At 49.1% G+C, this 25,525-nt stretch overlaps 2 protein-coding genes across 4 annotated transcripts in view; one reads left to right on the top strand and one right to left on the bottom strand.

The window, feature by feature from the left end:
* Positions 1 to 25,525, bottom strand: part of RPL34 (ribosomal protein L34) — a 350,268-nt gene that overhangs the window by 205,822 nt on the left and 118,921 nt on the right. The window lies entirely within an intron of this gene.
* The window catches only part of LEF1 (lymphoid enhancer binding factor 1), a 70,462-nt gene that overhangs the window by 21,811 nt on the left and 23,126 nt on the right, over positions 1 to 25,525 (top strand). For 2 of the 3 annotated variants that reach the window (XM_075149748.1, XM_075149749.1), the window contains exons 4-6: positions 19,235 to 19,367; positions 23,092 to 23,182; positions 25,415 to 25,498. In XM_075149748.1, the coding sequence (XP_075005849.1) occupies positions 19,235 to 19,367; positions 23,092 to 23,182; positions 25,415 to 25,498 (308 nt within the window). The remainder of the gene's footprint in view (positions 1 to 19,234; positions 19,368 to 23,091; positions 23,183 to 25,414; positions 25,499 to 25,525) is intronic. The other variant, XM_075149750.1, reaches the window with a different exon arrangement.

The raw sequence follows: 25,525 nt of genomic DNA, 5'->3' as shown, positions 1-25,525 counted from the left end.
CTGCTCTCCTGTGGCAGCCTCATCAGCTGGACCTGGAGAAGTATTGAATTAGCTTTATTATGCTGCTGATTTGAAGTCATTACTGGTGTAAGCCGATGCAGTTCCATTATTGTTGATGGGATTGGGGCTCTTCATGTCACAGGTGAATTGGACTCAATTAACCGAAGCCGTGGTCTTAATTAGAAGCTCGGCTTTCAGTGGCTCCTCCCGGGTGCCGGAGGTGGGACGCCCCCCGCCTTGCCTCGCTGCCCCGCAAGTCAATGAGGGAAGGTGCCATTTCGTCTTGTGCAGCATCCATGGGGACCGCATGGCATCCTCTCCTCCTCGTGCCGTGCATCCCCTCGGCTTTGCTCTGGGGGAGAGGAAGCCCAGCACGAGCCGTGGAAAGTGCAAAACCACCCCTTTGGGCTCGCCGGTGTGAAGCCTGCTGCCTCTGTCGCGTTGGCTCTGGATCCGTCCCGTAGTCTAAGCGGTCCAGCCAGTAGACGGGTGTTTTGCTGTTTACTTGGGAGACAGTTAGTCAAGGGTTTTGACAAATGTTTGGCTTGACAAGCTGAGCAGGAGATTTTGTGTTTTCACTAGCTGACAAATTTTCAGTGGCCCTTATTAAATATTACTTCCTACAGCTATGCCTGGCTCTCCTGAGTGCCTGGATGAAGCAACATGTCCGTAAGTGCTTTATGAAGAACACGATGCCCATTATCCCACTTACACAGGTAGAAAAACCCGGGCATAGGGAAGGAAGCATACACTCTGGGACCGGCCAGCAGCACAGCTCCCAGGGAGGGCCAGGCTCCTGCCTCCCGCTGGGCTGCTCTGGAGCAGGGACCACTACCCAGCGGGCATGCGAATGGGCCCCTGCAGCCTGCTTTTGCCTTTCCATAAGAAAATGCCGCTCTCCCGAGGCACGCTTGTGCTGGGTGCTGATATGTGGGACCATCCCGAGGGCATGCCCGTCTGCCTCGCCCCTGCTGCTGGAGGGGACAACGGCCCTTCCGAAAGCGTGCACCCTCCCGCTAAATATAGCTTCAGTGCGGGCTCTATTTTTAGCGTGCATTTTAAGTGTGCTTTTCAGCAGAGGCCCTGCAGGATTTCGGCAGCAGACCCCACAGCTGGGCTTCCCGGGGGTTCATGTCCTTTCCCGGCGAGGAAGGATGTGCCGGGGTCGGAGAACTCACGTGGTGCTCGCCGGCGGCCCCGCGCACCGCGTGCTCGCCCGGCTGCTGCAAAACAGGCGGCGTAGCAGCTGATTGCTGCCTCCTGATAATTAAGAGCTTCTTCCTCTGCCTGGCCACTGGGTTTTTTGTCCTTTCTCTCCCCTCTGAAAGCTGGTAGGAGCGTAGCTGCTTGGAGACCTCTACCCCCTGCTCAGGTGTGGCCGCGGTTTGCCAGCGTCCTCCGGAATTAAGAGGGACTAAGCCGTAAGCGTGGGCGAAGGCTGGTTTAACCTGCATCCTCAAGTAAATCCCTTTCAGACCACTTCCCCTATTCAAGTTAGGATTTGTTACCATTGCTGTTGCAGCCCGTCGTGCGTCTAGCTGTGGACTGGCACTGCCTCTAGACGGCGAGGAGGGGGTGAGAAGGTGAAGACTTGGGCAGCAGGGGAAGGCTCAGTGCGCCGTGGTTTAGGCTTGTTGCATGGGACCGAACTGTTTTGAGCTGTTGCTGTAGATGCTTACCCGCCCGGTTGTACCACAGGCAGCAGCTTTCCTTGGGCCAAGCTGGAGTTTGCACCCGCCAGCAGCCTAGGGGGGACCATCCCTCCCTGCTCCACGGCTGCTTGGGAAGGGCTACTCTTTCTGGTAGCCATCAGGAAGGACTCTGCGGTTCCCTAACGAGTGTCTGGGTGCAAGATAATGACGGGAGACCCATGCTTAGCGCCTCTGGGTATGTGATCTGCAAAATATACTTGTAGTTGCACATGCTGGCAGTACCGTCCTGCATGTGGCCCGTGCCCGGGGGAGGCAGGAGGGAGAAAGGTGCTGCTATTTTTGTTCCAGCGGTGGTTTATGATGGTTGTTTCGTTGCCTAGATAGCTTACGGTGGGTGGCATGCACATCAGAAGCTACCCCACACCCGAAAAACAGAAAACAAACAAAAGCTAAGATAAGCAGTACTTTAAGGAAGATCAAAAACTCGTCTGTGTGTTTCTTCTTCTTGGGGGAACCTACGGTCCTACTGACAGATCAAATGCAGGTTTATGTACGTATACACAGGGCTCTCAGTGGGCCCTGTTGTTCCCCTCTAAAAGTAGCAATGAGCAGTATTACCGAGAGGATGTGACAGGTTTGGTATGAATCACCCCATCAACACACAAAAAAAGTATGCTCTGAAAAGGTTATTTCTGTCCCGATGTAGATGGTCAAACATTGCCTCACAGTGTTGCTGGGACAGTGCAGTATACGGTAGGAGACTGTAAAATGGCTGCTTTTCAGGTGGTAATTGCACAAAATACACATCTTGTTACTTTATCTCCCTAACAAACTTGCAGCGGCGCGCGTCATTACTTTCTAAGCCTGCTTTATTCTCATTTCAGCTTGGCTTTACTGGAGCAGCCCTGGCTTGTGCTCAATGTACCACCTACTTATCTGTGAATTTCCAGCCCTGTTAACCCAGATGGGTCGAAACCTGGTGGCAGAATAAAAAGTGTAACATTGTTGAGCTGCATTTTCTTGCTGAAGGTTTACGTGCATCTTCATTTCACTTGCATAACTCACATGCATAGGGGCTACTCTCTGCTGCTGTTGCTATGCAAGAAGTCAGCCTCTAAACTTAGCTCTGATCCGAGCCACCTTCCCCCGAAGATGCATAGCACTTCTTCTCACCGTCATTGCTGACAGGCGGGTTTTATTCAATTCACATCAAAGATCTTCTTTCAGCTCTTCAGTGCCTGTGTTTCTTTGGGTTTTACCCTCCACGGCCCTCGCGTGGTGGCCCTTCTGCTGCAGCGGTGCAGTGCCTGGCACGCGTGGCTGCGGGAGCTGCCACTGGTGTTTCGGAGGGCACAGAGCTGACTCTCCTCCGATCTAAGCAAAATCCTGTGCCAGCTGGGTAATGGGGAGAGATTAATGACTGCCTTGGAAGCCAGTTTTCCAGCATACTGGCCGGAGGGCAAGCATCATGATAGTTGTAGCAGCTGGTTTGGAGAGGAGGGAAATGAGGGGAAGATAAAATTGCACGCCCAGAATGCCAGGGTAGCCTGTGTCCATGCTTTGATGTCTTCTCCCTCCACACCCTCCTGTGGGTTAAAAATGAAACTAGACTGCATTTATAATGGGTGTGTGAATATCTGTATTTAGCTCCAGCAAGCAAGCTCCTGGACTGGATCCTCATATGTGGAGAGATACAGTTCGGCCAAATGCAGGAACGGGTATTTTCTGAGCCCTCATTGTGGGGACAGATGGACACACACAGACGGACGCACACACATGTCGTCTCATCGATTCAGGCATCGCCGCCCAACACATTCTGACACACGTGTGCATGCTGGGTTATGAAAGGGGATGAAGGGAGATTAAACGTCCTTTTATTCCTCCTTAATGGTCCTGAAGGGTGTAGGTCAGAGTGTGGGTTCCCCCCGCCCCGCATCGCCACCGCTTCGGGGTGAAGGTCTGTTCAGGTCTGCGGCGAGGACACGGGCACTGTGCAATAAGGAAATGTAGCTGCGGACCAGCCTTGAAAACTGTAAAATTGATTTGCGCAACCAGAGAAGCGCAGGCGAGCATCCTCCCCACGATGCCCGTCAGAGGGGGCAGGAGCCGTCCTCGCACCCACGGGAAGGCCAGGGCGAAAGACAGGGTTCCTCCAAAGTGGCAGGCGGGGTGTGCGCGTGAAGGCAGGTAGCTTGGAGGAATTCAGTCTCCCTCCTGTTACTGTGCAACGCTTCTGCATCCACTTTTGCACGGCGCGCTTTAATCAGCAGCCCTCCCCCCCTTGGCCCCCAGGCCTCGAAATTCCACAAAACCCAATTAACAGAGATGAGAGAGCTCTAGCATGTATACATATGAAATTTCAGAAGGCTGAAAAAGAGACTCTTAATACCATAAAGCCTGCCCTAAAGTAAAATTTGCATCTGAAATCTACATAGTTAACCCCCGTGAGGAAGACAGCATAGCTGAGCACAACTTTTTTCCCCCCAGAGGGGTAACTTATCCAGGTCTGCTCGGTTTGGCATCAGCCTGCTTGCAGCTGAGGAGTGCTGCAGAGCGAGCCCGTGCCTCCTGTACAACCTGCAGAGAGCACCGAGGAATTGTAGCTCCAACTTTAGCAACCATACTGCTGTAGCCTGAACAAAACAAAACAACCCCAGCCTGAGAAGATCATGAGAACTTCTCTAGGTTGGCGACCAAAAGCAGGCTGGGTGGATGTGGTGCTTGCGTAGACTCATTAAAGGAAGTATTCAAGACTGATCTAATTATCACTTACAGATTCAGCACATTCAACCCAGGGGCTCCAGGTGTTTCACGCTTTACTAACCTGGTACTACATTGGCTTGTTTAAATTGCCCATCGTGAACTGTGCTGAGAAAGACACCCCCCCCCCCCCGTTAAAATAATTGCAAACAAACAAAAACCCCTCAGCAAATCCAGTGCTTTCTGTACGGGTTCAGTGTTCAGAGGGGAACGGAGAATAAAGCTTTATTCCCCTTCTGTGCTTTTATCTATCTCTTCTGCTATCTTGTTTGTGTAAGATACAAAATTTCTCCTCCTATTATCCTACTTACAGCTTAATCGTGTACTAATTGGAGACCGTACTTCTGTTGCTCTGCTCTTTTCTGAGTCTCTGTACGAGCATCTTCCATAAGAGCGATATGCAAGTACCCTCTTCAACTAAGAGAAATTAAACAAGAGCTGAAAACTCTCACCTGAATGCTTTACGTGATTCCCCTAGTTGACAGCGATGGGTTTGGCTTTAACGTGGCTGCTATCTGGGGAGGGTGATGGTGGGGACTGGGCAGCGTGCTGGGAACACAGGTAAGTATTCCCCTGCAAAAAACACGAGGCCTCAAAGCTGCTTTTTTTATTACCTCCGGATTCTGCAAAGGGCTGGTTATCTCACGCTGCGAGCCAGCATGATCAAAGCCCCGGGAAAGGTCAGGCATTCCTCCAGGAGTGACACTCGGCTGCCGGCAGCGCTCCTCCAGCCCACGGCTCCCACAGCCCAGGCAGCGGCACCGCACTGAAATCCTTTATCTCACTAACGAGTGAACCTGCAGATTAGCCAGCCTGGCATTAGCTTGTTGTCGAAAGCATGTAACACCTGGCCCGGGTTTTCTGAAGAGGAAAGGTGTTTTTTTAAAAAAAAAATTATTTTGTGGGGGAGGCAGCATTTCCTTCCTCTTACTTAGTGTGAGAGAGCTCGATGCTGAGAAAAGCTGTGCTCCATCTCTGTGCTACACCGCAGGAGCTGCTTTCCTAATGTTCTCAGCTCCTAGTTTTGTGCAAGTGATACAAACGGTGAGTTCCAAAATACTGGGCATATGAGAAATAATCCACAGTATCTTCCTGCGAGAGGGTATTGTTTTCTCGCTGTTTTGATGGACTGGCATTTAATTACTCATTTTGAGCTGGTTATCCTCCACGAGCAGCTTGTGTGTGGACAGGGAGGTTTGGGGAGGGTGAGCGGAAGGAAGAGATGTTCAAGATGAGCAAATCCCGTCTCCGCTTCCGCACGTTAGATGCCGTATTTTTGCATCTGTGCTAGTTCGGTGGCGTGAGGGGCTGCACCCCTCGAGTTGGGCTGATGTGGGTTCCCTCCGTGGCTCACGGTCCCGTCTCTGGCTGTGGCTGGGAGCTGAGTGTCCTGAGCCCGGTCGGTTGGCGTGGTGTTTTTGCCAGCTTTGTCTTCAGGCACAGGTGCTGAAACTACATGAAAGGCAGGGGGGACTTCTTCTGCCTGCATTTCACGGTGTGCTAGTGTCTTGGCTGTGACCCAGCACCTGTGAGATGGTGGAAGCATGTTAACAACCTGAAATTTGGGGTAATTTTTATTTCTAAATGAGGTTAAGATATCCTTATCCTAGGTATAGGATAGGAGTAAGAGAGACCTATACATGCTTTCTCTCCAGCAGCATGCAATATTACACAGCAAGGGCACTTACTGCCATGAAAGGGGAAAATTAGGTTTGTTTTTTTTATTTAGAACAGAGCACTTGATTCCTTATTTAAAGGTCTGAAATAGATGCCCCTGAATCTATCTCCTAGCTTGTTTCTTGAATAAAGGGGGCAGTAAAAATTTACCTCATCTGCAAATAAATGTAGCAAACTGTGCAACCAGCTGTGGACAAGCGGCCTCTCGAGCCAGCTGAAGATGCGTCTGTACGTAGCATCTGCCGGGCCTGCAGCCGGAGCGCCCGTCTCTGCGCCCAACCTCCAGATGATCCTCAGATCCCAGAGCGTCAAGCTAAAAAACGTGCTCCCTCTGCAGGGGGGAGGGGAGGGCCTGGTCCTGACCTCCAAAATACCATGCTGGGAATGGGGAGAGAACCTGCCAGTTCTGCTGGGAACAGGAGAAAGAAAGAAGGAGGGGGAAGAAAAAAAATTTTTAAAAGTTAAAATTTTCTCCGGTATGTGGTTGCAGACCTCGACCACGTTCCTGGCTGATGGCGGCAGCTGGAGGGGTTGCTGGGTGGGAATGTCGCTGGCTGAGTTTGCCCAGCCCACCCCAGGTGCTGCAGCGGTTTCGGGGTTTACTGCCCCACGGCAGCGTACGTGCAATGAGCAGGTCTCGTGTAGATACCTCGTGCTCCCACTCCAAAAAAGAAAGCGGTTAGCTTTGCATTTGGGCATCTCTGGTGCTCCCGACCATTCGCACTGTCGGCAGCGGAGGGAGGAGAGGGGGTGAATGCTTCCCCAAGCTCTCCTGGCATGAGCTAGTTTTTTGCCTGATAAATTGTTCAGCAGTGTTTTGCAGAGTCTAACGTAGCTGTATTTCTCCCAAGCACAGCCTTTATTGCAATGAAAAGTACTGAGGAGGGATGCGGTTATGATAAGAAATTGTCCACCTCTTCCGCCGCCACACTTCGGGGGGGGGAGTTAATTGCACAGGGGAGCGCTAATTGCATGAAAAATCACACTGTTGGTAATGAAGGGGTGATGGTAAACTTTGGAAGTGCCTCTTTATTGAAATCGAGCATAACTCTCATATAATGTTTGTTGAGTTTAGTAGGATTGAAATATAATTGCAGGGCAACCCGTTGCTACCAGCGGGGCTCTGTGTGCAGCCGTAAGCCCATCTGGAAGGGTGATTTACTGGAGGCTTGGGCAATCTGGCAATTTAGGCTCTTTTTTACGATGTTTAGACTTCTACCCATGTTATAAAGTGCAGCCCGGCGTTTTTATGAGGATGTAGGTGCCTGCTGCACAAAACTTAGGTTGTGGGCTGGGTGTGGTTTTTTTCCTTTTAAGAGCGATTTTTAAATTTTAAAGGGCAGCTCTTGAATTAAAAAAAAAAAAACACACAAGTCTAGCAGCAGGCAGAAATATCCTACACAGGATTTAACAGGCATCACGTGTGTTGTGCATACCAGCAACCTTTTTTTAAGCCCTGTGGCCAACTGAGGGAAGGAGCTTAGTAGTAACAGACCAAATCGAGTGGGGTGGGAAGGGGGAGCAGGTGAGCCCCACGTTTCTCCCCATCTGCCCCCATCTCACGGGAGAGCCTTCGGGTCAGTGCCCAGGATGGCCGTGTGCCTGCATGGGCAAGGCCTCAAAACTGAGGGAAATGCCTGTTTCTGGGGAGCCCGAGGGTGCTGTGCAGTGCAGTAAAACGAGCCGAGCCGGGCCGGAGGGGTCCAGGCAGTTTCCCGGGGGTGAGCACAGGGTGGTGGGGCAGAGGCGAGGATGGGTGGTGAACGGGGCTGGAGCAAAGCTGGAGGAGAGCCAATGCCACCAACACTGGGAAGGATGCATTTTGGGTCCCGAGGACTCCCTGGGTCACAAGGGTGCATTTCAGCAGGGATGGGCAGCTCTCGGAGGCTGATCTAGCCCCAAAGCTGGCATAGGAGCATCCCTCCAGGGCTCCTTTGTTGGCTCCTCTGCAGCTGGAGGCAAGGCTTGCCGTGGGGTTGCAGCGTCTGCTTTTCGGGGAAGGGGAAAAAAATCTTTCCTAAGCTGCCCTGCGAGACAGCAGGCATGAAGATGGGGTGCTCCATCTTTTCTGGGTACCCCTTTTCCCTTCCTTTTTCCATTTCTCCTGCAAACAGGCTGGCAGCTTGCCCGGGCCCGTTATAATTAGAGTACTCCCCTGACCTGAGTCATCTCCCACCCGCAGCCCGTGGCTGGGAGGCGTTGGTCCCTTCTACATTATGCATCGGTAGCTCAGCGTCCAGCGGTGTTTTGCGGAAGGTTTATTGGTCCTGTTTATGCCAAGAGTCGGCATCGATGGTTCGGGCCAAAATAGTGGTTGCAGCCCTGTTCCTTTGAGCCTGTGCCTTGTTCAAGTCATTCTTTGCTCGTCCTTAGCTGTGTGCTGTGATTTTTATATTTTTAGCTACACGTAAATGTAATTTTAGGACATGTTTTTGTGTCTCATTGACGTGACGAACCCTCATGGGACTGATCTATGAAATTAAGTTAGTAGCTTTTCAACACTTTTGTTTGTACTGAAATCATCTTGCACAATGTGGTAGAGAAATAATTCCTGTTGTGACCTTCTACTGATGGTTCAAATAACCTGTCTAAGAGACATCCTGTTTCTGGAGGGCCCTATTGCTTTAATTCCTGTTAAAATTGGTTTTGCCTTCTGTGGAACAGTGCTGCAGAAATTAAGTACTTGCAAATGCGTTTTACCTCCAGATAAATGTTGCAGTTTGCATTTTCAATCCTAGTGAAGCTTTAGCAGACTGCTACTTTTGGCCTAATCATTTGTACGTTTTTAGGGATTTTTTTTTTTTTTTTTTGCGTTTAAAAATGAATATTTTATTTTAATCCTTTGGACCATCTTGCCCACATCCAATGACGGATGTCTAATAAGATGACTTTTTACCTCCACTAAATGGTTATATTGTTTGCACTGATGTATGCTAAGACTTGATGCATTAAATCTTTGGTCATTAGCAGATGCTATTAGCAGAAAAGTCCAAATCACTTAGAGCTGGGACTTAAAACTTTTCATTAAAACCTGAATTTGCATGTTATTGGATAAATCTGTTAATACTGTTTAGCTGGACTTGGGGAAGTTTAGTGAAAACTTTTTCCAGTGCGTACGCAGGGTCAGCGCTGCCTGGGAGCCTCGAATTTGGAGAAACTGGCCCCTCTGGTGCTTCCGTTGTACTCCATCATACGCCAAGCGATCCCACCTGGCCCTGCCTGACCCCGCTGTCCCTGACGCCATGCATGCAGCCCCGGCTGTCGGCGTTGGGCTTCAAGCTGGGCATGGGTCTGCTCCAATTCTGCCGGGAAATCCCCGTGAAGCAGCTAAAATCCCAGTGGTGGGGGCTGCTCCCGGCAAAGCATGGGCAGCCCTTCCCAGTGCTTTGGGGCCGGAGGGGGTCGGCCTCGGCAGCGATTTCCCTGCGGGAGCCTTTCAGTAGCGATGGTGTGATGGGGAGCGGGGCTTGCCAGGAGCAAGGACCAGCTGAGAGGAGTCATCAGTGTAGTCAAATTCATCACTCCTCCTTCTTCACACCCGTTTTTATCTCTCCCCCCCCCCTCTTTTTTTAGGAGGCGGATGAGGCAGGAGCACTTCCAAAAACGTCAGTCACATTGGGTAGCGTGGCCAGCACAACTTCATCTCTGTTTTGCTAGAAGTAAGCAGTTGCTGCCCGGTCAACCTCCAAGTTGCAAATTCAGGCATGGTGAACAGAGGTTTTGGACATGTAAAGGTGTGTCAGGTGCTTGCACAGGCATCTGAGCCTTTGTCCTTACCTTCTATGAGACAGAGCTCAAATGTCTTCCCGATGCATGTCATGCTTTCGCATTTTCTTAATCAAGAACATTTCTATTCAGTGCATCTTAAAAATTGCTGCTCAAAGAGAAATTGACCCATTTCTCAGTCTTCTGGGCCTCTGATGGTCTTTGTTATGGCTTGTGGTGTTGAATAGGCTGTAACATAGACTTAATGTAAATACATTTAGTGGAGGCCTTATTTCAAGCACTTTTGATCCATTGCCTCTGCGATGCCGAAAGGCATCTTCCTGTCACCAGGGTGCAGGACGGGGTTTTTTCTCGGTTTCCCCCAGGAGCCTCGGTCTGTATCCTGTGGGACATGAGGAGGCCAATGAGGAAAAGCCATCCCATCCTGTGACGCACGTTGTCTGCCAGAACAGGAACGCCAGGCTTCAGAGGCTGCTGTCAGACCGCCTGCTTTCACACACTTGTATGTTTATGTAGTAGATGGCGTTTCACTTGCCTAAGCGGTTTCCATGCTTGATTTAAGTGGGTACCTGAGGGTGCAGAGGAGTCCCTGGTTTGAATATCGGACTGAAGCGCATCCCTTTGCCCAGGGGAGGCACATTAGCTTGCGGGTCTGAGTACCCCGGCGAAGATGCCGAAGCTGTTGTGAGCAGGGATGCTGATAACCTCGAGGCAAGCAAACCAAGCTCGTGTCTTTGTCTTAACTCAGCAGATGGCTCTGGTGACAGAAACCAGAGCAGCGTTGTTCCCAGGGAAGAGATGAAGATGGCACAAGAGGTGACACCGGGATGGGCTCCAGCATCTTTACCCCCCTGCCAAAAACCCCTGCGGCTCCCTGGCACATAACGCCCCTGCTGACCCCCCCTCCCCTGGCAAGCGGCCAGGCTGCGGGCACCGGTTCCTCCGATGTCCCGCTTCCTCTGCTGGTTAAGGGCAGCGGTCCTTATTGTCAAAGCAATTAATAAGCCAGACCCCTGCAACTCAGAGGCTTGAGCTTGGGCTTGTTAAAACACTGCAGTGCCTGTGTTCCCCTTGGCCAATAGAGAACAGAAAAGGGCGCTGGGCAGGTCGGGAAATGACGGGGGGAAAATGCCTTTTTAGCTGACGGCCTGGCTTGTGCGTGACAAGGATGCACGAGGCAGAAGGAGGGATGCTGCGCGGGGTAAAGGCTGGGGAGTCATGGCCCATGGGACATGTTGCCTTCCGGAGAGTTAAGTATTTCCAGCCCTGGCGGTCCCATTTACCAGGTTTTGGGACTGCTTAGTGATCCCTGGGGTCGAGGGTGATTTGATGCTGCAGGTTGCTGCTTGTTGGGTGCGAGCTTCTTGGTGCACATATTTACATCAGGAAAAAGATGAACTGTTCAGGATGGGCAAAGTTAAAAGGACCATCCGGAGCTTAAATGAGCATTGGCTGGCAAATTGCAGAACGTTTACTGGCAATTAATGGCCGTTGGAGAGGACCCGGTGCTGAGTTTGGAGAACGAAATAAAACGCCGCAAAATATTTTAACAGGGAAACCTTCCCTGCAAGCATGTGGCTTTGCTGGCGATTTAATGCCCTATCAGTCGTTAGTACATGTTTCTGAAACTAATGGGCTGTGCAGCACTAAGTGTAATCTGTGTATATGTGAACTTGCAATATGTAAATAGAAATGGGCTTGTCCTCCCCCGATCGGAGCCTTGCAAGACCTGCCTGGCTCCCTGCGTGGTTCACCAGCACTCCAGGTCTCCCGACAGCCTTCCTGAGCAGGCGAGAACAAACAAATTAAGAAGTCACGGGAGAGAAGAAAACGCAGATAGCAGGGGATTTCTAATCAAGCTATTCTAATACTGGGTGTGCTTTAATCACTTACTTAATGGCAGTGCTTAATGAACACTTGAAATAAAGCGTGTTTCTGTCAGAGATTCAACACCCATGTTTTTAAAGCTGTCTTGAGGGAGCTCAAATGTTTATTACAACTTTTCAGCAAAAACCCGTCACAGTTGTGCTATATTAATTTCCAAGATTGAAGGGGGCGGGGGGGAAGTTGGAGAAAGACAAGAATGTAGACAAGCCATTAGCACAGTGGTTTCTCACTAACGTCGCAATTAACCTGAATCTGGGTACTGATTGTAATCCGTCTAGATAGATGCTTATCCCAGGCTTTATCAAATCGCATTTACTCTTTTCTCTGCAATGCTCCCCTGGCTGTTGTACTGAAGTTTTTATTGCGTGCCGACCCTTCGGGCTTCAGGCAGAGCTGTTTGCTCCGACTCCTCTTGCCTCTCCTCGTACGCTGCCTGTGTTTCCAGCTGTGACGCCCCTTTTGCTTCGGGTGCTGATCTTTGTGCCCGCAGACCATGGCACAGCACTGTCAGCCGTGAAGCTGCCTTTCCCATGCATTACAGCCACAGCTGGTTGCTGCTGGGCTTCCCAGAAAGGAAGGCGGTCTGGGCAGCTGGAAGAGGGGCACAAACTTTTCCTGCTCCTGAATAACCACGGGAAGCTCTAGCAAGGATCCTGGGTGCCTCCTTCGCCCGCTGATGCGCTGGTAGCTTCTTCTTTCCATCTCCCAGGGGTCTCCTGGGCTGCTGCGGCTCTGCGGTCGCCTGATGCAACGTGTCCTGGGGAGCAGGGGAAGCCTTCAATGACTGACTTAAAGTAACTTTCTTGTTCTTCCCTTCCCTGGCTCCTAGCACTAAATACAATTTAATTACCCGGCGAAGCGCTGAAGTACAGGACGTGCGGAAAAGGGGGACCAGGAGGATTTTTTTCTGACCTCAGCTACCTATCAGTTTACCCCCTGAAACGTGCAATTTTAATTCTAGTTTTGTTCTGACTAAGTGTTAGCAGTTGTAAAGGCGTAAAGCCTCACATCGAAGTGGATGCAGTGTTTCACTTTGCCTCCTTACCGCGGCAAGTCCCTGGGGTGTCACCCCTGCTGTTTGTAAGCATGAAAGGTCAGTGAGATAAATGGCCTCCTATTGCCAAGTTGTGAAGCAGGGTAAAAAGACTACGCCTTTTTTATTTGGCTTTCATAAATCACAATATTCCTAAGCCCCTGTTTCCTGTGAGCAGGATGCTCCTGTGGGCATGCTTTCCCCTCCCTGCTCCTTTTAGCTTCAGGTGAGGCTGAAAGTCGGGTTGCAAATCCACACCCCCCATCTGCTGGGTAATTTTCCCAATTGCACTGTCTAACGATTGGAGGAGGTTTTGAAAATTAAGCATAAAATGATCTCTGCTGTCAAGATCCTAGAAGGAGGTTGGCTTTGGACCTAAAACTATTTGCTCTAAATAAATGGTTTGGGGACGGGGGGAGTAACCTGAACTCTCTATATATCAAGCTTGCTGTATCTCTGCAAAGTTGTCTATGGAAAGGGATTGTGCAATAATTCACAGGGAGGTGGCAAATTGTAATTGCAATTGTTGCTGGTGTTGATTAGCTTGTTTCATCTGTTGGTAACTAGTTCTGGCCAAAACACCTTACTGTTGCCTCCTCTCCTTCCACCTCTGGTCCCGCTGTGCTACAGTTTGTCCATGGTGAACCAGGACATGGGCCTGGTTTTGACATGGCTCCAAAAGTACGTTCTTGGTCTTGCAATTTTATTGCAACAGCTGGTCAGCAGAGTTAGTTTAGCCATAAAATGCTATCTCTATTTTGAGAGGACGACTGAAACTGCCGTCTTCTGGCATCCTTCTGCCTAAGGATGATTTCAGGGCTCTAGAAACTAGACGTTAAATAGGCTAAAAAATGGACAGATTTTTCCTGTCTCTTCAGGTCAAGATATCCCCAAATCTTCCAACAAGTCATTGGTCCTTTTATTTTGCTGTACTGCTGTAGCAGTAGTGGAAGGGTTTGGGGTTGATTTTTTTTGGAGGAGCTGTCTGTTGTTGTGTTTTCCCCTCTGAATTTAACATCTGCTGTCAAAAACTTGAAGCCATGTTTTTTTGAAATGACCCTCTCTTTCAGAAACAAAAGGGAATGCATGCATTTCTCCTTAAGTTTTTATTTGGGTTTTTTTATTGGCTTATTTTAGTCTGAATTGAGAAGACCATCTGCTAGTGCCTGTGCCCAACGCACAACTTGCTGACAGGAGAGGAAAAGTTGGCAGGCTGGGGTCTTTTTTGGCTTTCTAGAAGCAGCTTCATCTTTAAAGAAAAGGAAAAACAAAACAAAAAACCAACCCAGCACCTCTTTGGGTGCTGACCCAGGGACGCTTGGGTCTTGTGTGCACGGGCTCACTTGCTCCAACCTGCCTGCCCGTCTGCGACCTCCTTTGTAGATGTGCGTCCTTTGAAAGGTCGTTAATTTAATATCTTTCTCTGTGCAGCAGCTGGAACAAATGTTCTCCCCGGCTCCAGCGGGAGCTCCCAGCCGCCTGCCTCACCTGGTGCTGACCTACAGGCATTTTTGCTGTGGCCATCTCGGGCTTTTTATAGTTTTTGCACACTTGTTGCATATAGGATACCTTACAGGTGTGGGCCTTTGCTGAAGTGTTAGCTAGTTGTTGGGGGAGGGTTTGGGTTTTGGGTTTTTTCTGGCAGTCTTGCTTTTCAAAAGTCAGGAAAAACGTCCTGGATTCAGACTGAATCCAAGATGCAGCATTTCACCATCAACTCACTGGAGATTAATTTGAACTGTCTCAAAGTGTACTCCTTGGATGAGAGGACAGTGCTCCTTTAAAATGGTGAGTAACACTGCCGCATTCGTGTGCTGGTAGAGGAGCTCCTCTGCCGGCGCTGGGTGCTGCGTGTGGCACAGGAGCCGCTTCCTGCGGGTTTCTTCCCCCCCATCCTTGCCCTGCCCAAAATGCCGGAGTACGGTTCAAGCCTGACGCTTGCAGACTGTGATTGCTGTTTGCAAGAGAAACATTTGCTCTTGTACTGACTTGGGCGGTTGTTCCTGCGTTACTTTCATGCAGCAATAGTTTTAAACTGTCCGGTGCATGGCGAAGCTCCTGCCACGGTAACGCCTACTGCTGGGCCAGGGTCCTTGTCCCTGCGAGCTCTTACCCTTTGCCCACTAACATTTCATTGGGGATTTTGTTTTTTTTTCAGGTCGGTCATAAAACTGAATAGCAGCTTCATCCATGCACTAACTGATCAAATAATTCAGCTCCCGCTGTTTCCAATAGATGTATTTTCTGCCAGCCCTGCCTGTTTGCCCTGTTGGTGTCCCTTCAGGGGACCGTCCTCTGCCTGCGCTTCTCACCTCAGCCTGACGTGTGCTCGGGAGAAATAAAAGATATGGGCTATGAAGGCCAAGCTGATGAGCAAACGTCCAAGCAGCAGAAGTGGCCCAGGGAGGGCCAGGGAGAGTTCCTTTGGGTGCAAGGCCAATTCCCAAAGGATGCTGCCACAGGCTCTGCTACGAGACTGTGCTGTGGGAACGGAGCTCTGATGGGCCAGTGGCCTCCGAGAAGGGGGCCACCAAAGTTTAGCCGCTCAGGAGCAAGTGTCCCTTTGAGCTGGCACAGCTGGGTGTCCCCAGGCCAACAGGCATGGGTGATCCCTTCGCCGTTAACCTTTAACGTTCATAACGGTTTATGACACCCGCGTGACAAGGTGCCTCAAAGCCTTACACCTTTGTAAGCCACAGGTCCTCATTTTTAGCTATTTTTTTTTTTTTCCAAATTGCAGATCTTGAGCTAGGCTGTACGTTCAATTTCCTTTACTTTCCAGGGCGTGTGAAGAAGCTTAGGCCCAGAGTTTAATGAAGGTGACAAAGCTGATGTGGTGTGGAAGTACACCACATACGCTGCGTCGGAGCCATATTAGGAACCGTTTCAATGAACATCCAACTTCTTCAGATTGTCTTGGAAATGAGAATTGCATTCTCATCTGCTTTATTGTTTTTCTAGAAGCTGCCTAGGTACCAGTTTGCACTAAAATATTACATTTTGGTGGGTGGATGAAGTATAATTTCTGTACTGAAATATTGAAGAACCTCATGTAGGACAATGGGTAATAATGTAATTGTCTCATCAAAGGCTTTTGGACTGATCGGGTTTTGCAGGGGAAGATTTTTAAGGTTGTATTGAGGATAAAATGTCCTCTGTGAACCATGCCTGTATTAGATGTAAACGTCACCAGTGTGAGAGCTGTGGTGGTTGCTAGCTTGGTTAGCAGGGGCTGAGCAAAGCTTGGGGAACCGAGTTCCCCCTGCACGGAGATCACGTTGACCCAGATCGGCAGTCCCTGGGTCTGTCTCAATCGCTCAAGTGTCTCTGCAGCTCTATGCACCATCTTCGGAGAATTTGGGGAGATGAATGTAGTAGGGATGGCATGTTTGTGGGAAGAGGAGGAAGCCTATGGGTGAAGTCACTGGGCTGCAGTAGGAGGAGTCTAATCAGCTCTGCCTTGTACCTCAGCGTGAGGTAGGATTTTGGCTATGTCCCTCAGCCCTGAAAAGCCTTTGGGGCAGTAATGCCCACTGCGAGCAGTAGTGGTGGAAGGGGCTTCGTCATCGTCCCCGATCCAGATGTCCCAGAGAGTGAAGGGTGCAGGTCAGCATCTGTGGGACTAGCCGGGGCGCGTGGGGCCAGTCTGCTCCTCGCCCAGCCTGGGGCAGGCAGAGTTGAGAGGGCGGCAAGAGGGGCATCCGGATCTGCATAGGAGATCTTGGTCACCTGCCCTGAACCCTCTCTGGGAAGAGGGCCCAGATAACCCATCTGGGTTGACTTGTAGGGCAGGTGCCATAGCAGAACTGATTTAGTCCATAGGGCTTTTGGAAAATATGTCATCAGGCCTTTCTCATCCTGGTTTCTTTTCGCACGTGTTACCCTGCGTTTTCTCCCCCAGTCAATCACTGTGGTCGTCTTGGTGGGACCACAGGGAACAGGGGTGCTCAGCCTGTGCCCACCGAGCCCCTGTCCGGTGGCACGTCTGGGGGCCCAGCAGGATTTAGGTGGCCAGAGCTCCTTACATCCTCCCAAAGCAGTATGGGACAGGTAGGCTGGAGAGCTTTTTATTATTGTTACTATTTATTATTACTATTTTTTTTTTTTTCAGTTTCTGGCTCTGCAAGACCCCCAAATGCTCTTAATGGTGATACGGCCCGTTTATATGTTAATTTAAAGCCCGCTGACAAGCGGTTTGCTTTTCTCCTGACTTCTCACGGTTGCTTCGCCCATTGAAAGCCACTGCCGTGGGCTTAGAGGATAAGGTGCCGAGAATTAGAAAATAAAATAAAATCTGCAGGATGCTGGAGAGCGAGGGGGCACGGGGATTGGCTTGCTCAAAGTACAAACGGGTGATTTCTGAAAGCAAGTAACCCTGATACCAGGGGCGTGCATGACAATTACATCCAGTATAATACAAAATGTTAATTACAAAATTTTGAGAAATTAATGCTGATTAGCAGCTGCGTGTGTGTGACCTAAATACATCTATTGCTTGATCTTTATTCATAATATACAGTTTATTGTTGATAAAGTAATTGCTGAATGGTGGGCTGGCCCACAAGTCTCGTAGCTGAAGACTGAGGCCTGATTTGTAAAGCGTCTGAAATTTGTTGGCATCTGTTTTTTGTTGAATTTATACAGACAGAGAAGATGAATAGCAGTGTGAGCTATCCCCTTTACAACTCAACTCCTATATATTACTGAGAATTCATATTGCTTTTATTATTTGGTCACAAAAATGGACCTAATGCTTGTTGGCTTTAAAACACCTACTGGCGCTGCTTTCTCTCTCCGTCTTGCAAAATATAAGACAAGGCCGAAGCTTAAATTAAAATCCTCAGGTTCTTATCTCTTTCCCACAGGAAAGCAAATCTGTGTTGAAAACCGTAAAATTAAGAGGAGAGCAAGGATAGCATAATTTAGCAAAAATTCATGGCACCAGATTCCGAGCAATATGACTGGAGGGATAGGTCAGACATTAAGAAGATACTGCCTGCTAATGCAAGTTCCTTAAGGTGGTGCTCTGGAAACAAGGCAAGCAGAAAACGCTGCACTGGTTCCCATTTGCTCCCTTTCCTCTACTCCTACCGGCCTTAACAACAAATTGAGTTGTCCATTTAATAACCATTCTGCTTCTAGAAGTCCAGAGAAATCCTGGGTTTGTACTTGGAGCATTGTCCTAACATCTGTTTGTGCCGGGATTTCAATAGTGAGCTCAAAGAAAATTAATTTCATTGGGCTTTTAAATGATTTTTTCTTTTCTTAATTCCTAGTATTTGACAGGCTGTCAGTGTTTCTTTCTGAAGGACTATTGCTTTATTTTGCCTTTTTTTTTCCTTTTTTTTTAAATTTTAATAAAAACCTGTTTGGGGCATGATTATTTTTGCTAAGGGGCAGGGTACAGAGTGGCGGGGTACAAATGAATAGCGCCTGTTACACGCTGGCATCATCCCTACGTCTCATCCCACCACGGGAGGAGCAACTTGTGTTTCAAGCAGTGTTAATACGGCAGCATTTCATTGGGGCGGACGAGTCCCGTTGTCTTGCAGCCTTGATCCAAGAGCGTAATTTTGGGCAGTGTCCCTCCGACACGCTGAGTGCCCCCCTCCCCTGCGCCTCTCTGGGAAGGGCCGATGGGAAACGTGCGTCTTGGCCTGCGTGGACATCGCTTTGCGGCACCCATTTTGGGACCCTCTCGGGCGTTCGTAGCGCTGCTGACTTCTCCGTGGCATGACGTGGCGAGAGGCCTCCCTGCCGTCCCTGGGCGGTCAGCGAGTCTCCTCCCTAACTGACCCCTCTGGGAGGTCACTGCCAACCACTTATATATGAAATTAGGCTTTTAAGGGTGGCTTTTCAGTTACCTGCTGCCCAGACCAGGAGATTTTGAGTGGAGTTTGTAAAATTGCCGGGGGAAAAGCCCGCCGTACCCTCTGGCAAGGCTGGGGCTTGTCTCTGCTGCGCCATGCCGCGTTTGGAGAGCGATGGAGAGGAGGAATGAAGTCGGTGATGCTTGTGTTGCTCTTAAGGCTGGAGATGTGGCAAACCTGTACTTTAAAACTTTTTTTTTTTTAATGCTGATCCCGTAGCCAAACTGTTTCTTTAGCACTGCTGCTGGCTCTGCCGTCCTTCGGTGGCAGCCCTTGGTGTGCGGTGCCTGCCTGCCCGGCGTGGTGCTCCTCCTGCCCTGCCGCGCTCCGGCCGCCGCTTCCACCAGCCCCATCTCCGTGTCTCCCAAACACCTCTCCTCCTGCTCCCAGCCCCATCTATTTCCCTGCCTTTCCTCAACGCCTGCACCCCTCCTCAGGCGCCGGTGGTTCGAGGATGCCGATTCTGGCAGCAAACCTGGTTGCTGTCCGCCAGCCCCAATGTTGTCCCCCCTCCCTTCAGTAATACAAATAAGTAAATATTGCATTTTGGAAGTGCTTTTGTTTTTTGATGCAGAAGTCCCAGTTAGCCCCTTGCTAACACTAATTTAATTTTTTTTCTTCTCTTGCAGTCAAACAAGGTGCCAGTGGTACAGCCTTCTCATGCGGTTCACCCCCTCACCCCTCTTATCACCTACAGCGATGAGCACTTTTCCCCGGGGTCGCACCCGTCTCACATCCCTTCCGACGTCAGCTCCAAACAAGGTGAGCAATCATCCTCACCTTCCCAAAAACAGGGGAAGAGTACTTCAGTAGTGGTGTTATTGAAACCTTTTCTCTCTCCCTTTTACTCAAAATTGTATTTTATGTCCTTGTATTCTGGCTGTCCGAATTATTTCCTATGTCAGTTGGCATGACTGAAGCATAGCCCATAGAATACAGTTTCAACCCTGCGCAGGTTAAGGCTTTGCAAACATGACATTTTTAACCTTCTGATGCCCACTGCCTTCTGCAGACGGCATTGTTTTAGATGCCAGGGTCGCAGGTGTCAGTTTTCTCTGTGCCCCTAGGACTCCTTAAAACAAACAAAAAAGCTCCCCAGATCCTCGTCTGGGAGCGTCAGACCAGCCCCGCTCCGGGTCAGCCTGTGGGCCCCCGGGAGAGCGCCAACAACCTCCGAGGTGCCGAGCCCAGCCTGCACCCAGAGCTCCCGCCCAGCACCCCGGCGAACCCTCCCCAGGAAACCCCTGGGTGTGTTTGCTCGCACGGGGATGCAGGAGCCGGGGGGGATGTGGTGGTGGCTGGGGGAGTGCAAGGGGAGGACGGACCCCGGACGGCGCGGGTCTGAGCCGGGGTTTGGGTAAGCAGCCTGAGGAGGAGAAGCCTGCTCAGGAGAACTGGCGGCGAGGAGGGAAGGAAAGGGAGCAGAGGGCTTACGAAGGCGTTCGCTGTAGTCGGGATGTCACTGCGTGGGTGTGAACTCTGTCAGTGCCAGGCTGGGGCTGGAGGGTGCCTCTCCCTGCCTCTTTCTGCACACACGTGTCCCACCACGTGGCGTGACGCCTAGTTGACAAGTTCATGAAGCTCTGCTTTACTTGGGCACGTGTCCACATGCGCAGTTGTCCCATTTATCTGGGGAGGTGTCTAGTCACCATCATTCAGGGAGAGAGACTTTCTTTAGTTCTGACTTTCCCTGAATGTCTAGTTTTTATTTTGACCTTACTCCGCAGATAATAACATGGGCTACATCCAGAAAATACCATGGCCTTGTGGCTCTGTGTGGTTTTTGCTGTTTGCTGGTTAGTTGGTTGGTTGTTTTTTTTTTATAGGAAGCAGAAATACAAAAAGCACTCTGCCTGGAAAGCCTGGCCTGTAAATACATGTATAATACCTTTTTCAGAGTTGGAAGAAGCAAATGGAGACCTCCTGTCCTCATTTGTCTTCCTCCTTTGCATCAGTGCCCAGGAGAAGGATATTCATGTTCTTTCCTTGAAATCCCACGGGTGCCACGCGTGTTAGAGTACAGGATTTCCACCTCTTGCCGAAGCTGGGTGTGGTGGCTGGGGCACACCCCGCTGCTGCAGTCCACGAGCTCAAGAGGTTTTCACTTGCTGCGCGATGGGTTTGCCCTCCTGCACCCTAATTCTTTGCCTTTACCCTGTACTCCTCTCCTGCAGACCCAAACTGAACATCTGGTTTGTTGTTTCTGCTGCCTGTCCTCCCTTCTGCCTCATCTCGCCCTCTCCCCTGTCCAGCCCCGGTGCATCCCACCGCTCGTGTCCCCGTCCCGGAGCACAAGCCCAGAGAGGGGCTCTGCCGGCGGCAGCCGGGGCGTCTCTGGCGCAGAGCTCGTGCCCCTCCGGTGTTCCTGGATGGGCTCTTGGTCCCTTTGCACAGTGTCTGGTGGAGATGGGGATGGATAACGCAGGCTGGAGACTTCTGGTTTTGGCTGTGACGGTCTCCTTGATGTGTGTGGTCTTTCCATGCTCCCCATTTCGGCGCCGCTGGCATGTGGGAGCAGCCCCAGTGAAGTGGCCCATGCAGTTGCTGTGAAGAGAAGATTTTTTTCCCTCAGGTCCTCTGCCAAACGCCTCCAACCATTGTTTCTGTCCTCGCCTCCCACCGTGGGTCTGGAGCGAGGCGCTACCCCAGTGCCCCAGCCCAGATGCCGAGGTGCCCTCCTCCCACCGAAATCCCCCGGCGGGTAGGCGACGGGGGGGCCCACAGCAGCTTGCCTACAGTGCTGCCTCTCGCACCCCAGGCACGTTGGGATGGACACACAGCCACTGCCTTGCTAAAGGCGGTCACTTCTTTCTTCCCTTTTATTTCATTTTATTTTATTTTTTTGTTAACCCTCCCGTGAGCAAAAGCTTGCTTCGGAGAGCTGGCCATGCGGTGGCTGCATATGCTGGGCGTTAGGTAGCTGGTAGCCCCCCGTGAGGGGCCACAGGTTTTGGGCTAGCGATAACCACTGTGCATTAGTGCAGAAAGAACAGCATCATCTCCATGGATCAGAAATGTGGATTTTGGGGAAGAAGCAGCCCAGCTCCTTGTGCAGAACTTGATCTGGTAGGGGCAAGATCGTGTTGTCACTCCCAGGAGCATCAACCGTCACCAGAGATGAGAGAGATGAGAGGCTGGGCTTATTCACCTTTTTTTTTTTTTTTTTTTTTGTTTTAAAAGCGGCTTCAAAAGAGCATTCCCTTTCACATAAAAACCCTGGGATATATAAAGAGTTCCCTCTCCTGTCAGCCACCGGCTGTTTTACACCTTTGAAAAGACAACTGGGCAAAAATATGATCCTCAGGTTGTGGTCCCAAGTCTGAGAATTTAGCTTTTTTGAGACAGTAACACCACCAGTATTGTTTTCTGTCCTTTTCTGTACACAATCCTGAAAGATAATTCTTTAAATTTTGTAATTAAATTCAGAAGATTTAAATACAAACTAGAGGGGGGAAATAAATCAGTAGCATCAATCTATAAAGCAGGTCTCAAGGTAGCACACACTCAGTCTTGGACCTTTGGAGTGTCACCACATAAATATTTAATGCCCTTTTAAAGCAGCTGATTTAACATGTGAAGTAGACTTAACAATTCCTTCTGCTTCAGCCCCCTCTTCCCCAAACACATTTAAATAAACCGATGTCTTTGTGGCCTCTGCAACCATAATTCCATGTCTCCTGGGGGCATGAGGTTTAGGTGAAGAATGGAGACCACGGACCCTGTTGGGACGAGGATTAGCTTTAATCTTGAGGTGATTCTTGCAGTTGTAGGACTCTGTGTTCTGGGGAATGTGAGCTGATGGATCATTTCTGATGGGACTCTTATTTTTCCATGAAATACTACCAATGCAAAACAGATTGACCTTGGAGCCCACAGGAGTCAACTTGATGAAGAGCTTAGTTGGAGCTGGAGTGACAATTGGAAGCCAAATGAATCATATCAAGTGTGACCATTACAGGCCTGAAAATGATTCTTAATTAACCACTGATCCTCTGTGGTAGCAAGTTTCCAAAATCTGTGAATCCATAAGGGAACCCACGAAAACGTACAAGTAGCAATTTACCTAATCTAATAGCTCTGCTGCGCTGCCTCTTTGACAACGCTTTATTTTCCTCTTCTTTCATGCTGTGTTAGAAGAGGTCCTCAGGATCCGATCGGGTTTGGTGAAACCATTGAGAGGATAGTATTGTCTAACGTGCTTTACGGGAGATCGAAACTTGCACAGCTCCTTACCCATGCATTTATTCCCTCCTTCCACTTTGTTCTTTCCAGTATTTCCCTTTGAATTGCAATATCATGTGCAAGTTACTTATTATTTTGAAGGTGGCATGGATAGCCTTTTGCTTTTAACACTAACCAAGAACGTCGTTATTTCTTATCTAGAGCACTAATTCCATTGTAACGTTGGCCGTGTTAGCTGTGAACTGTAGCCCACGTGTAGTATTTTGAGGGGAAAAATCATTCATTCTTCTGTGCTCTTTAACAGGCATGTCCAGGCATCCTCCAGCTCCTGATCTCCCTACCTTCTATCCCTTGTCTCCAGGGGGGGTTGGACAGATAACACCACCTCTTGGCTGGTAAGATCTTCTAGCTTCTTTTCAGACAAAGGTGCATGTGCACACCATTCGCTGTTGTTGAATCAGTCGCAGCATTTACAAAATAAGAATGTCACTGCAGTAAGAAATTACGTTATTTTAGTTGAAAAGATCAAAAAATGTCGATTTTTGAAATGAATTGAATCTGGTTTTTGAACACGTACAGAAATTGAAGTGTGTAGATTTCACTTTGAAGTCTGTATATTTCTTATGGCTCAGATTTGTGGCTCTTGGCATTTGGAAAGATAGCAGAAAACAGTTCTCAAGGAATAAAATGTAAATTTTTAATAAACAAAAATGCAATTACTGAGGGGAGGGAAGGTAAGAAGGAACTTTGAATTGTGGGGGGGGGGGGAAATCTTGAAACTGCACCAAAATGGCGAACAAACTTTTGTAGTCTGCTGCTTTTTACAGTTTCTGTATGGAGAGAAGCCTCTGTCATTGGGAGATTTTGCTGCTCTTGCTAATACTAGGCCTCTCAAGATCTTTCTCTGCCATTCAGGGTGTCATTTTCCTTTTGGAGGAAACATGGTATTTTCAGAGTAATCGATTTGGCAGGATGCTTCATGTCTGCTTGGGGTAGATAGGTACTTGCTCTCAGATCTGTCGGAGCAAGGAATAAGGAAACTCAGCAACAATTTCAGTGCTTTAGAAGCTGTATCTTGAATAATCCGTGCCCATGCAACAAGCATTGCAGATTTTTTTTTTCTTTTTTAGCGTGTTTATGGGAGGGAAACATGATCCGGTTGACAATAGGCATAGAAAGTAGAGAGCAAAAGATGGTGAAATGCTGTATTGCTGGCAAATCTTTCAGGAAATGCCACATGCCTTTTTGGAACAAATTATTATCAGATACCAAACTAAAATATGGAAGTATCTGACTCACTATTTTTTTCTTCTTATTTTTTTCCCTCCTTCCTCCCCGTTTGTTGCTGCTCGGCTGATTCCCCACCTCCACCACCACCACCAGGTAGTTCCTGGCATTCGTTTTCCAGATGTGGTCAATCATTTCATTTGAATGGTTTCTCGATGCAGAGGCTGGGGGGAGGGAAAAGGGAAAAGAGAAAGAAGAGGAGAGACAAGATCCGATCTTATAAGGCTTGCGGATGTGTTCAGCAGCGCTCACTGACAGGAGGATGTACCCAGCCGTCCCTTATGCTTACGGCTTCCAGCTGCCTTCTGCGTGGTAGCGCTGCTGAGACTTCCTCCACCTTTTTTTTTTAATTCCCTTCCCTTTGAGCTCATTTCCAGTAATGTACTCCAAGTGTGAAACCTGTATTCTGAACTTTACAAAGGCCAATATCCCCTTTTTCCCCCTCTGAAAGCTGATCTGCCAGTCAATAATTAACTGTTTGAATAGGATTGATGTGTGTGGTGGTCTTTCTGGGCTGGTTCAGGGATTTGGGCTGAACTGTTACTTGTTTGCATTACCATAGCATGCTACTTCAGGGTGTTAATCGAAGTCACGACCTGAACTGTTGCTAACTGAAAGTAGCCAAAATGTGGTGATGATGATAAAAACTAGAGAGTCCAAGTGACAGGCTGGTGACAAAATATTCCGTATGTGTGGGAGTATAAAGGAGGTAAGAATTTCACACAGGCTTCTTTTACTGGATTACAAAGTTTGAACTTTAAGTAGTTAAGATGGACTTATGTTGCTGTGGGCTTTTAGGTGGTTATGGCGTTTTTTTAATCAAATAAACTTCTGCTTTCTTAGAAAAGCTGGCCACTTCTACCTCACTATAAAGATGCAAATGGAAAGAGTCCTAAGTTTTCAAAGACTGAATAAAACTATTCAAAAGGTTTTCTAACTTGACAATTCACAGTCTGGTGTTCTTGCACTGATCTACAGTAGAACTATTTGGAAAAAAATGCCTCTTTCCTAAGAGCTAGTAAACCAAATCTGATTCCAGTGCTTTTAAAACGCGCGTGTGTGTGTGTGTGTGCATGCACGTGTGCTTTGGGGGAGGAAGGCTGGTGGTTTTGCTTTCTTCGCCAGCGGAAACCCAGATTGGGAATCTTTCAATAGCAAGGGAGAAAGTCCAAAGTGTTCAAGGATTCGTTAGCTTTGAATACAGCAGAACTCTTGAAAGTGTTACCTGTTACTATTTTTTTGTGACTAGTACTGAGTTCCCATCAAGTGCTTGTAACTCTAGAGTAACTACTGAATACCGTATCATATGATTGATGGGTTCCTTTCTTCTGTGACCTCAGGCAAGGTCAGCCTGTATATCCTATCTCGAGTGGATTCAGGCAGCCCTATCCATCCTCACTCTCAGTCGACCCTTCCATGTCCAGGTAGGTGTAGGAGGTGAATGACTGACT

Source organism: Calonectris borealis, chromosome 4 (genome assembly GCF_964195595.1).
Source record: "Calonectris borealis chromosome 4, bCalBor7.hap1.2, whole genome shotgun sequence".
In the NCBI taxonomy this organism is placed as follows: Eukaryota; Metazoa; Chordata; class Aves; order Procellariiformes; family Procellariidae; genus Calonectris; species Calonectris borealis.
The sequence above is the reverse complement of the archived record's forward strand: the minus strand, read 5'-3'. Positions and strand labels throughout refer to the sequence as shown.